The 13779-nt window shown below is 35.3% G+C and overlaps 1 protein-coding gene across 2 annotated transcripts in view; it reads left to right on the forward strand.

Annotated features, from left to right (window-relative positions):
- Positions 1–13779, forward strand: part of LOC121390035 (ATP-dependent DNA/RNA helicase DHX36-like) — a 40558-nt gene that overhangs the window by 17643 nt on the left and 9136 nt on the right. For both annotated transcript variants that reach the window (XM_041521738.1, XM_041521739.1), the window contains exons 13-20: positions 2500–2602; positions 3668–3755; positions 5040–5160; positions 7043–7186; positions 8181–8298; positions 9625–9723; positions 10297–10470; positions 11957–12043. In XM_041521738.1, coding sequence (XP_041377672.1) covers positions 2500–2602; positions 3668–3755; positions 5040–5160; positions 7043–7186; positions 8181–8298; positions 9625–9723; positions 10297–10470; positions 11957–12043 — 934 coding nt within the window. The remainder of the gene's footprint in view (positions 1–2499; positions 2603–3667; positions 3756–5039; positions 5161–7042; positions 7187–8180; positions 8299–9624; positions 9724–10296; positions 10471–11956; positions 12044–13779) is intronic.

The following is a 13779-nucleotide window of genomic DNA, read 5'->3' on the forward strand; positions in this document are numbered from 1 at the left end:
TTGAATATTTATAGTAACAAAGGTTTGTATATTTATAGTAACAAGAGTTTGAATATTTATAGTAACAAGAGTTAGTATATTTATAGTAACAAGAGTTTGAATATTTATAGTAACAAGAGTTAGTATATTTATAGTAACAAGAGTTAGTATATTTATAGTAACAAGAGTTAGTATATTTATAGTAACAAGAGTTTGTATATTTATAGTAACAAGAGTTTGTATATTTATAGTAACAAGAGTTTGAATATTTATAGTAACAAAGGTTTGTATATTTATAGTAACAAGAGTTTGTATATTTATAGTAACAAGAGTTTGTATATTTATAGTAACAAGAGTTTGAATATTTATAGTAACAAGAGTTAGTATATTTATAGTAACAAGAGTTTGTATATTTATAGTAACAAGAGTTAGTATATTTATAGTAACAAGAGTTTGTATATTTATAGTAACAAGAGTTTGTATATTTATAGTAACAAGAGTTTGTATATTTATAGTAACAAGAGTTTGTATATTTATAGTAACAAGAGTTTGAATATTTATAGTAACAAGAGTTAGTATATTTATAGTAACAAGAGTTTGTATATTTATAGTAACAAGAGTTAGTATATTTATAGTAACAAGAGTTTGTATATTTATAGTAACAAGAGTTTGAATATTTATAGTAACAAGAGTTTGTATATTTATAGTAACAAGAGTTTGAATATTTATAGTAACAAAGGTTTGTATATTTATAGTAACAAGAGTTTGAATATTTATAGTAACAAGAGTTAGTATATTTATAGTAACAAGAGTTTGTATATTTATAGTAACAAGAGTTAGTATATTTATAGTAACAAGAGTTAGTATATTTATAGTAACAAGAGTTTGAATATTTATAGTAACAAGAGTTAGTATATTTATAGTAACAAGAGTTAGTATATTTATAGTAACAAGAGTTAGTATATTTATAGTAACAAGAGTTTGTATATTTATAGTAACAAGAGTTTGTATATTTATAGTAACAAGAGTTTTTGTATATTTATAGTAACAAAGGTTTGTATATTTATAGTAACAAGAGTTTGAATATTTATAGTAACAAGAGTTTGAATATTTATAGTAACAAGAGTTAGTATATTTATAGTAACAAGAGTTTGTATATTTATAGTAACAAGAGTTAGTATATTTATAGTAACAAGAGTTTGTATATTTATAGTAACGAGAGTTAGTATATTTATAGTAACAAGAGTTAGTATATTTATAGTAACAAGAGTTTGAATATTTATAGTAACAAAGGTTTGTATATTTATAGGAATGAAAGAAAAGCTACTGTAAGTTTCTTTCCCCTCACAGCTAGTACTCAGATGCATGAGGGTTTGGGGTTGACAGCAAATAATCATAGTTTAAAATATGCTGAGTTGTCTTTAAAAATATAATTTTACCGACTTCAGTGGTGTCGTGGTTAAGCCAACGGCCATAAGACTGGTAGGTACTGAGTTCTCAGCCCGGTACTGGCTCCCACCCCAGAGCAAGTTTTAATGAATTAATCGGTAGATGTAAGACCACTAAACTCTCTTCTCTCTGACTAACATCTAACCACTAACCTACTGTTCTGGACAGACAGCCCAGATAGCTGAGATGTGTACCCAGAACAGCGTGCTTGAACCTTAATTGGATATAAGCACGGAAATAAGTTGAAATCAATGAAAATACAGTTCTTAATATTTATTTCTGGATTGGCATACAAAAATGTATTTACGTAATAAAGAAATATATTACAAACAATAATAGTTATATATTGTACAGCAATATATATACAAATAGATACAAAACAGAGACAAACTAGGCAAAACCATTGTTGATTATTTATATAAATTGGACACTGGAAAACTTCTCTCACTGACTTCAAACAAACACTGTCATTATCATATCATGACCGATAAACCAGGGCCTCTAGATTATGGTAGCCCCACTCCCATGGCTGGTGACATTCAATGTTGGGCTAGTAAATAACTACTATTGCCATGCCCAACTGCTAGTGGAAAAAAAGGGGAAAAAAAGCCAAATGTTGCAGTTGTCTATTTTGTAAATATGGATTTACTTACCCGACTCCAACCCTCTGATGTTAGTGTTTTAAGCTCTTTCTCCCTCTTTAGGTGACATGATATCTGATTTTTTAGTACAATTTTATTAACTTAAAGAAAAGTAGGGCTAGTGAATTTTTAATTGTGGCTATTAAATGTTTTAAATCACTGATCCCATGGCTAGTGGATTTTATAAATCACTGATCCCATGGCTAGTGGATTTTATAAATCACTGATCCCATGGCTAGTGGATTTTATAAATCACTGATCCCATGGCTAGTGGATTTTATAAATCACTGATCCCATGGCTAGTGGATTTTATAAATCACTGATCCCATGGCTAGTGGATTTTATAAATCACTGATCCCATGGCTAGTGGATTTTATAGAAATTCTAGAAGCCCTGGATAAACCTTCCTTTCCTTTACTCTGTTTTACAGTTACTCCGACTCGACAATAAGAGCTTTACAGGTGATGGACTTCAGTAAGGTTGACCTTGACCTTATAGCTGCTCTCATCCGGCATATCTGTCTCAAAGATGGGGTGAGTAGGCTTCATAAATAATGGGGCAGGTCATAGCCACCGGCCTCGGTGGTGCAGTGGTTAAGCCATCGGACTACAGGCTGGTAGGTACAGGGTTCACAGCCCGGTAACGGCTCCCACCCAAAGCGAGTTTTTAAGGGCTCAATGGGTAGGTGTAAGGTCACTACACTCTCTTCTCTCTCACTAACAACTAACCAACTAACAACTAACCCACTGTCCTGGACAGACAGACCAGATAGCTGATGTGTGTGCCCAGGATAGCATGTTGGAATCTTAATCGGATATAAAGAAAGAAAGAAATGTTTTATTTAACGACATACTCAATACATTTTATTTACGGTTATATGGCGTCAGACATATGGTTAAGGACCACGCAGATTTTGAGAGGAAACCAGCTGTCGCCACTACATGAGCTACTCTTTCCGATTAGCAGCAAGGGATCTTTTATTTGCGCTTCCCACAGGCAGGATAGCACAAACCATGGCCTTTGTTGAACCAGTTATGGATCACTGGTCAGTGCAAGTGGTTTACACCTACCCATTGAGTCTTGCGGAGCACTCACTCAGGGTTTGGAGTCGGTATCTGGATTAAAAATCCCATGCCTCGACTGGGATCCGAACCCAGTACCTGTCAGCCTGTAGACCGATGGCCTAACCACGACGCCACCGAGGCCGGTAAATAATTGGATATAAGCACGAAAATAAGTTGAAATGAAATGGACATAGCCTAGTGATAAAGCACTCGCTTGATGTACAGTCAGTCTGGGATCGATCCCCAATGGTGGGCTCATTGAGTTATTTCTCATTCCAGTCAGTGCACCATGACTGGTATATCAAAGGCTGTGGTATGTGCTATCCTGTGTGGAATGGTACACATAAAAGTTCACTTGCTACTATTGAAAAAATGTAGCAGGTTTCCTCTCTAAGACTTGGAATTACCAATTGTTTGACATCCAATAGTCGATGATTAATAAAACAATGTGCTCTAGTGGTGTTGTTAAACAAAACAAACTTTATGTATTTTCCTGAAATTTTGAAATGATTTTTTGCTCTTTGCATGTTTCAGGAGGGAGCTATTCTTGTGTTCGTGCCTGGCTGGGCAGAAATCAGCAAGCTGAACAAGCAGTTAACCAGCGAGCGAATGTTTCACTCTAGTAAGTGTGATAGTAAATCAGCTTAAAATCATGTTTGCATTTCTCCTGGGGTTTAGTATATTTAATATGTAACGTTGATCATTAATAGGGCTCTCTTGGTCCGAAACTTTACAAGGACAGCAAACTTATAATATGACATTGAAGTAGCAACATCTACAATTTTCTCTATTTTTTATTTATGTTTAGTTTTACATTATATATTATTGTCTATTTACTATGATTTACTTTAGTTATACAATAGCATACTAACAATATGTTTTTGTGAAAATAAACTATAGTTATACCCAGATAATTTGAGTTTGCAGCATAGTTTCATTTATAGCAAACATGAAAATTAGCAAAATAACTGTCACAAACATTGGAAGATGGTGAAAAATGAACTAATTTAATTATTTTAAAGAATTTTAGTTTCAACGTTTTATGGGGGAAAAAATTAGTCCCTTGTCTGATGGGATTGTGAAAATTAGCGTGAGTAAATCATACTTGGGACCTGTTTTCATACCACTGAATGATGCAGTACACCACTGTTAAATTAATTTATTAGAACATACATAGGTAAGGCGCTTGCTCGATGCGCCGTCAGTGTGGGATCGATCCTCGTCGGTGGGCCCATTGGGTTATTTCCGTTCCAGCCAGTGCACCATGACAGGTATATCAATGGTCATGGTATGTACTACCCTGTCTGTGGGATGATGCATATAAAAGATCCCTTGCTGCTAATCGAAATGAGTAGCTCATGAAGTGGCGACAGCAGGTTTCCTCTCTCAATATCTGTGTGGTCCTTAACCGTATGTCTGACACCATACAACTGTAAATAAAATGTGTTGAGTGCGTCACTAAATAAAACATTTCTTTCTTTCTTTCTAGTATAGAAATTGGGAATTTTCTATGCCACTTTCTTTGGGGAAGAGGTCTATGTTCGGACCTACATAACACCTGGATAAATCAATGAAGTTTTGAATTAATTGTTGGTAAAAGTAGAAGAAAACTTTATAATTTTCTCTTTCCAGTATTCCAGCATATCTGATTTCAAAACAGTCATCTTATTTATAAAGAGTTCATTTCCAAAGTGTGATGTATCTATTTCAATAATTTTGAGAAAAACATGTTTTTGTTGAAACATGACGAAGTGTATAATCATAGATATCGTTTTGACTGAAACTCATTTGTCCTATTGTTAACATTAGTATACCTTCAATGCTAAGATAAAAATTTGGAAATCGGCATATGTTGCATTTTGAAAATTAACTTTTCATATTACAAATATTAATTATTGTTTTGCAGATAATTTTCGGATCATTCCTCTACATTCCTTAATGCCGACAGTGAATCAAAAACAGGTGTTTGAGAGACCTCCACCGGGCGTGAGGAAGATCATCATAGCAACCAATATCGCGGAAACTAGGTCAATTATCAATGTTATTGTTAGCATAAAGTGTGGTTTTTATTTTTCACAGTAATCGTTGAGATCAAGTCGAAAATGTTTTAGAACACAAAAGTCATCTGTTGAGACTTGACCATTCAGGAGGGGTGGGTTGAGAGTTGTTGACTTAATGTAAAACTAGAAAGTTTTGTAAGCTATAAAATACTCAAAGTACTCTGGCTAATACTTAAAGTAGTTTGTTTGGATTTTTTTAGTGTTGTTTGTACAATGTTACCAAAATTATTATTAAACTGTATCACTATATAGAGGCTGTTTCATGGGGTGTTTTCGAATACAATTTTTAGGTCAACTCATGATGTGTGAAAACCATATTTTCACGAATAGCGAAGCAATGAGTGAAAATATGATTTTCACACATCACGAGTTGACATACAAATCATATTTAAAAAAACACCATGGAATGGTCTATTTATTATATACATTTTTCCCAATTTTTTACAATATCTTTCACCTTTTGTTAATATTTTTTGCTTATCCTATCGAAAACACGTAACGTCATGATATATTTCTTCTGATGGAACTTTTCCAAAATTTTTATTTGACCATAGAATTTTAAAAAGAAATTTGAATAAAAATTATCTTTATTTAATTACTGAATTATTTATTTAATAATATTGCTGTGCAAACATACCTGAGAAAGCGATCCTCGAAAAAGCAAAACGAATTGAACGCCATTAAATTTTAACTTGCGCTCAATGACGGAACATTGTGTCATCATTATTTAGCTTCGTATTCAATTCGTTTTAGATATTTTATTGTAAATGCACTCTATACCGGTACTCCTTTTTTATAGGTACAGTTGTTTAAATTACATTTTTTTAGTTTTCAAATATGATCAGATGCATTTGGTAATCATCAAACTTAAATACGAAGAAACTACACAAAGGGAGATAATTTAATCATGAACTTTTACAAAAAAGTAAATACAATTTCTATATTTTCACTGTAGCTAAAATACAGTGAAAATATTACTTTTCACCGGATATCACTTTTATGGTTTCTGTAGATAATAAAGATATATATTGTTTTTATATGTTTATTTCCGAATCGGTTAAGTTACCACATAAACGTACCTGTGGTATGTATGATCATCTGCACACGTTCAATGTTTTAATTGACAGCAGATAGTCTCTGGTGCAACAGCGTAAGTGTCTGTCTGCTGTCAGTCAAAACATTGATCATGTGCAAACAGTCATGCATAACATGAGTTAGTTTATGTGGTAACTTTAACTGATTTGAAAATAAACAAGAAAACAATATTTCATCTTTATTGTGATAACAGTTTAATAATAATTTTGGTAGCTTTGTAGCTGACTTATAACACATCCCTAAGTGTAATTGCATAACTGTGATAAAGAAGTTTGGCTCGGTGAGAGGTAGGGTTTAAAGGTGTGCGGTTATACATATTTATTGCACACTTCTGTCAGTGGGAACACCACCTAAATATAGTGTAAGTATAAATGTAGATAAAGTTTTCATTATTTCATGTTTTGGGGAAGTTTGTAAATTTTAACTTATGCGAATGACTCTGACTTTGGGAACTGATTGAGTTTTTTCTCGTTCGAACCAGTGTACCATTACTGGTCAAAAGCCGTGGTATGTGCTTTCCTGTCTGTGGGAAAGTGCATATAAAAGATCCCTTGCTACTAATGGAAAAATGTAGCGGGTTTCCTCTATATGACTGTCAAAATTACCATATGTTTGACATCCAAAAGCCGATGATTAATAAATCAATGTGTTCTAGTGGTGTCGTTAAACAAAACAAACTTTAACTAACTGACTTTTGGAAATATAATGTCAGATTATACAACTTTCTTACTTTTTTTGTTTTTGTTTATATCAGTATCACCATAGACGACGTGGTTTTCGTGATTGATTGCGGTAAGATCAAGGTGAAGGACTTTCAGCCACAGAACAACTTGAGTACTCTGGAGTCGAAGTGGGTTTCCAAGGCGAACTCCAAACAGAGGAAGGGCAGGGCAGGCAGGTTAGTGTGTCAGTCATGTTAAAATCTGTCCCTTGGTACTTGGCGTGGATCCAGGGAGGTGGGTTTGAGGTGTCTGGACGCTCACGTTCATGGGTTTTTTCACTTATTTTGAAGTGCATTCATTACTAATATACAAGTTTCATTTAAGTTTTTGCATGTAGATCCCCTCTCCCCCCCCCCCCCCCCCCATTCTGCCTAGGTGCAGTAGTTCTGCAGTTGCTCCAACCAGTATCCCATGACTATATCTAAAGTTGTGGTATGTACTGTCTTGTCTATGGGAAGGTGTATATAAAAGATCCCTTGCTCTTTTTGTGTTTGGTAGAAGTAGCATTTGTAGTGGCAGCAGGTTTCCTGAAAAGGTTAGTAGCATGATTATTTCATAGGTGTACATCGTTTTGACAGTTTCGATGTTGATTACAAACACCTCCCACGATAACAGTGTTACACTTTACACAAAGGAAATGGCGGAAAATCGTGTTTTGTAAGAGCAATACATGGAACAGCGTAAAGCGGTTACGTACAAATTTAGCAATCAAAATAGGAATATATTTATAATTGTGACGTATCTGCTTCACACTGCTAAAGTGTGCCAAATCCTCTTCTAATACGTGGGCAATCTGTGTCAGTTCTCGTCGTTTTGGCGAATAGTGGTAAAATTTAAAGATAGACTTGATGTTCGATTACAGTTGACATTAATTAATCTGCTGTTTCACATTGTTATATTAACCCGGCTAACTGGAGCAAATATGGCGACAAATCGAAAGTAGCAATTCGTTTGAAATTTTTTTGGGGGGGTGGGGGGTATTTTGTTTGGGTTTTTTATTTATTTATTTTTTTATTATTCTTTTCTGTCTTTTTTTATTACTTGCCATCGGGATCAGGTAAATGCATTCTTTTGTGATCTGAGTGTAAAACTCACTGGCCTCGGACCACCGTATTCTAGAAGGCCTGATACTATAATTATTAATAATAACAACTGTCATTGTTATCACAGAGTTCAGGCCGGTAAATGCTATCACCTGTACACCAGCCTACAGTGGAATGGCTTCCAAGACTACCTCCTGCCCGAGATTTTGAGAACGAGACTGGAGGAGCTGTGTTTACAGATCAAAGTAAGTATGTGTCACAGACCATGCAGGTCAGCACGACGTGTAAATATGTCACATAGCATGCAGGTCACTGTGACCTATTTCTTTGGCTTGTTCTGAGATGAAAATGTTAAAAAAAAGAAATAAAAACTTTAAATCCCACTACCACCTTTCCTTTCTTTTCTTTGAATTTTTTCTTGTTTCCCCATCTACAACTCCTAACTTTCATTTTGTTCGCTGTCCACTTCCACATCCCAGTTCTTGTCTCTCCAACCACAGCAGGTGCTGGTCTCCTGTTTTCCATCTGTGCCATACACCTGCCATTTCCCATCAGCTTTAGTTATGGGCTTAATCTGACCATTTCAGAGAACAGTTCCAGATTTTAGCAGTACCCATTAAACATTGTAAATATCAGTGTGTCCTCCCACCCTAACCACAACACTTTGTATCAGTTAACCAACCTCAGTAGTGCGTGGTTAAGCCATCGGACATACATGTACGGCTGGTAGGTACATGGTTCGCAGCCCGGTACCGGCTCCCACCCAGAGCGAGTTTTAACGACTCCGTGGGTAGGTGTACAACCACTACACCCTCTTCTCTCTCACTAACATCTAACTACTAACCCACTGTCCTGGACAGACAGCCCAGATAGCTGAAGTGTGTGCTCAAGACAGTGTGTTTGAACCTTAATTGGATATGAGCACGAAAATAAGTAGAAATGAATGAAATGTATCAGTTAATATGACTGTACAGATATGTGAATCACATGATAACAACAGACCTTTGAAAATTTCAAGAACGGTCGTTTCGTTCACACGTTGCTCGCGCAAATCTAATTTTGCATAACCTATTTTTGGTTCATGCAAAATTTCGAGCAACATTTACATGGATATAACGGGTTATGCAAGAAAGAAATGTAACGGGTTATGCAAGAAGAAAATGGGTTACCTGGATTTATTTCTGAGTAACCCATAAATGGGTCGTGTAGATTTTCAATTCTCGGAGGCCTGTAATAAGGAGTATTTCGGTGCAGTTTTCAGTGATTTCTCCAAAGAGTTTGACAGAGTCTGGCACAAAGGTTTAAGTTATACGCTAGAGAATTAATGTACTACAGGTCAGTTATCTAATTGGATAACAAATTATATATCAAACAGAACAAAAAGAGTTTTTTCTAAATGGCTCCCTATCCAACTATGGTACACTGATGGCTGGAATACCCCAAACTAATACATTTTTCTTTTATATTAAACACAACAATTTGACTAAATAATAATGAAAACTCCAATAGTTTTCTCTTTTTATAAAAACTTAACCTAACATTTCACCAATCTGTTGTCTTGTGTTTTTCAGCTGCTCAAGCTGGGGAAGATCACTCCATTTGTTTCTAAAGCAATGCAGCCACCATCCATGGAATCCCTGGAACGAGCCATCGTCACCTTACAAAACTTGGTAAAGTTGCAGTCACTCTGTATGTTTAAACATGATTTTGGGGTAATAAAGGGTTAATCTTTGATTGTATTTGTTACCTGTATGTCTTCAGAATGTTTTGGCTTAATGACAAATTAATACACAATTATATTTGCTAATGGTATGTCTCCACAATATGTTTTTCGATGATAAAGGGTTAACCTGGTATTTGGTTTAAATTATCTATTTGTTTCCAGAATGTCCTATACAGGAACAAGAACATGCTACCTCTAGGTTAATTTGTGATTGTATGTTTTCAGAATATTTTTTGTGGGGTTAGGGGTTAATCATGTTTTGTATTTGGTACCTGTATGTTTCTAGAATATTTTGCGGTGGTAAGGGGTTAATCAAGTATTGTATTTGGTACCTGTATATTTCTAAAATGTGTTTGGGTGGTTAAGGGTTAACCAGGTGTTGTATTTGGTACCTGTATGTTTCTAGAATATTTTTCGGTGCTAAAGGGTTTACCAGATTTTCTTTTTGGTACCTGTATGTTTGTAGAATGTTTTTGGGTGATAAGGGGTATTATATATTTGGAACCTGTATGTTTGCCAGAATGCCCTGGACCGGGACGAGAACCTGCTACCCCTGGGTTACCACCTGGCGCGGATGCCGGTCGACCCTCAGACGGGGAAGATGATTCTGTTTGGGGCAATGTTCTGTTGTCTCGACCCCATCCTCACGGTCGCTGCCAGTCTCAGCTTCAAAGATGCGTTCATCATCCCACTTGTAAGTAGATGATTCCACGGTTACAAGGCCTGTTTTATGCTCAGAAGGCTGGAAATGCTGTATTTGAACATCTAAAAATCAAATTTTTCTCAGGGAGCATGCCGCTGAACACCCTTAAAGGCATACTGTCATGGATTTAAGGACCTTATTTCTCTAAAATTGGATAATAAATAAAAATTGGAAACCAAATCTAGCTATCGCATCACCTTAACTGAACCATGATGGAGTGAAATCCATGTCAACCCTCTCGGCAATTATTAGTTTTTGAATTATGGACCATTGCCATAATTCAATTATTTTTTACAAAATGTCATTAATAAATGGAGTATGGTGGTTATGAAGATGGTTGAATAAAGTTCATTTAGGGACAAATCAAATTATTTTTGTTCAGGTAATACTTTGTTAGACCATTAAATAGGTCAGTGGTCTGTGACAATATGCCTTTAAATTAAATGTGTTAATATGATAACTTGTGAAGAGTGAAGTGACTGATACCGTGTTAATTTTGTGACCGAACTAAACTACTTGATTGAAACTCATGGCAGCTAGCAGGGCTAAAATAAGTTTATTAAACAAACATTTGGGTGGGATTTAGCTCAGTCGGTTGAGTACTCGTTTGAGGTGCTTGCATCGCAAGATCAAACCACCTTGGTGGATCCATTCAACTTATTAGGCTTTTTCTCGTTGCAACTAGTGCACCACAGTACGACAAAGGCCGTAGTATGTGCTTTCCTGTCTGTGGGAAAGTGCATATAAAAGATCCCTTGCTGCATTAAGAAAAATGTAGTGGGTTTCCTCTGATGACTACAGAGTCAGTATTACCAAATGCTTGACATCCAATAGCCGATTAATTAATCAGTATGCTCTAGTGGTGTTGTTAAAAAAAAAAAAAAAAAAAATTAAACAAACATTTCTTTTTCACGTCGTTAAGACACTGGTCCAACTTTACGAATACTGTTTTTCTTAAATGCAGGTATTATTATGTAATTACATGCATGTAAAACTAAAACAAGCTTTGTAAAATCGGCCCACTGTAACTGCTGATCACAGGGGCGGGACGTAGCCCAGTGGTAAGGCACTCACTTGATGCGTGGTCGGTGTGGGATCGATCCCCGTCGGTGGGCCTATTGGGCTATTTCTCGTTCCAGCCAGTGCACCACGACTGGTATATCAAAGGCCGTGGTATGTACTACCCTATCTGTGGAATGATGCATATAAAAGATCCCTTGCTGCTAATCGAAAAGAGTAGGCCATGAAGTGGCAACAGTGGATTTCCTCTCACAATATCTGTGTGGTCCTTAACCATATGTCTGATGCCATATAACCATAAATAAAATGTGTTGAGTGCGTCGTTAAATAAAACATTTCTTTCTTTTTCTTTTTCTGTTGATCAAACAATGTTCTAAGGTGTTGTAAAGCTAACCTTTTTATCTAAAACAGTGTGCTGGGGTGTCATTCCTTTCTTCTCTGTCTTCCAATGTTCCAGGGTAAAGAATCGGACGCTGATCGTGCCAGGAAACGGCTGTCTGAGAACTCAATGAGCGATCATCTGATGTTGGTGAACGCTTTCCAGGTACTAATGGTGTTTCAGTGATTGACATATAATCAGAAACCAGCCTCGCTGGTGATGTGGTTAAGCCATCAGACATCAGACTGGTAGGTACTGGGTTCGCAGCCTGGTACCGGCTCCCACCCAGACCAAGTTTTAACAACTCGATGGGTAGATGTAAGGCCACTACACCCTCTTCTCTCTCACTAACCACTAACAACTAATAACTAACCCACTGTCCTGGACAGGCAGCCCAGATAGCTGATGTGTGTGCCTGAACAGCGTGCTTGAACCTTAATTGGATATAAGAATGAAAATAAGTTGAAATGAAATGAAATATAATCAGAAATTGATTGGTTGGGCTCGACGGATGTGATAAATAATTTTCAAATCCATGACCAGTTATCACGAAAAATAATAACTAACTGTTTAGATTTAGATGACAAAATTGATATAAATATGCTGGGGTTTATCAATTTTATATGTATATAAAGAAAACAGATATTAAATTGATATTAAAGGTAAAACTTAAAACAAATTAGGTTTATTCCAGCGAACATGACAATTAAAATCCTTTATAAGTTCATGTAATTGTAACAAATTGTAAATAAACATGTAGAAATTTAAAAATAATATTGGGTTAATGTAACTGATTTTTGTCATATTTAAAAAAAAAAAGTTACAGAATTAAATACAAAAATAAAGTCTCCCTACTGTTGAAAACTTCGTCCTCTCAAAGTTGCAGAGAGAAGTGACTTCACCTTATAACTTGGACCTATAGTCTGTCCCACAGAGAATGCCTTTTTTTCATGCTATGGAATTTACTATAACTTATTTATTTCTGAGCCAATTGATTTGTAAATTGCACACAAAAAAGTATTTTTATGTTATTTCCAAAACACTTTTACTTTTCATCAAACCAAATTGAATTTTTTTTTTTAATTTCATAGAATGATGGGATGGATAATAGCTTCACATCTGACTGGCTAAGTACAACAAGATGCACACTATTTTTTGAAACCGATACAAGAAAAACTTTTTTTATTTTAATATACTAATTGCTGTCGTATTTCTGAGATTGATGTAAAACAAACAATAAACCTAACCGTTGTATACAATTTTTATTTTTTTATTGTCTGGAATACATCCAGGTATACAAAATTGGTTAACTTTTTTCTTATTTCTTGTCATATCTGTTTTACAACTGTTTAACAGATCTGACTGGTACATTTTGAATATATGATTTATGGCAATTCTTACCAGCTTGTAGCATCAGTCAGTTTTAATTAAGATTATATAGAAAAGTGATCGTGTGTTTGTTTTTTTAAAACTGGATTTATTAACATTTGTAGATAAAACCATTCATATTTGTCGCTAACGGATCCGACTCTTAAACAAAACAAGATCCATGATAAGGGGTGGGACTGAATAATGTACAGGATATGAGCTGTGAGAATTGATTATTAAAAAATTCATATTGCCACAGGTCACAGTCTCTCGGTGCATATTCCTAGATTCACCTCTTAAAAATTACAATGACTTCTTGTTGTTTTTTCCTATTCCAAGATTTTTCTGTTTTCTTTTTTTTCTTTCTATAAATTTATCAAAGTGGGGCGGGGCATAGCCTAGTGATAAAGAGCTTGCTTGATGCGTGATCAATCTAGGATCGATTCCTGTCTGTGGCCCATTGGGCTATTTCTCGTTCCAGCCAGTGCTCCATGACTGGTATATCACAGGCCATGGTACATGTATGTGCTATC

Source organism: Gigantopelta aegis, chromosome 15 (assembly GCF_016097555.1).
Source record: "Gigantopelta aegis isolate Gae_Host chromosome 15, Gae_host_genome, whole genome shotgun sequence".
Taxonomy (NCBI): Eukaryota; Metazoa; Mollusca; class Gastropoda; order Neomphalida; family Peltospiridae; genus Gigantopelta; species Gigantopelta aegis.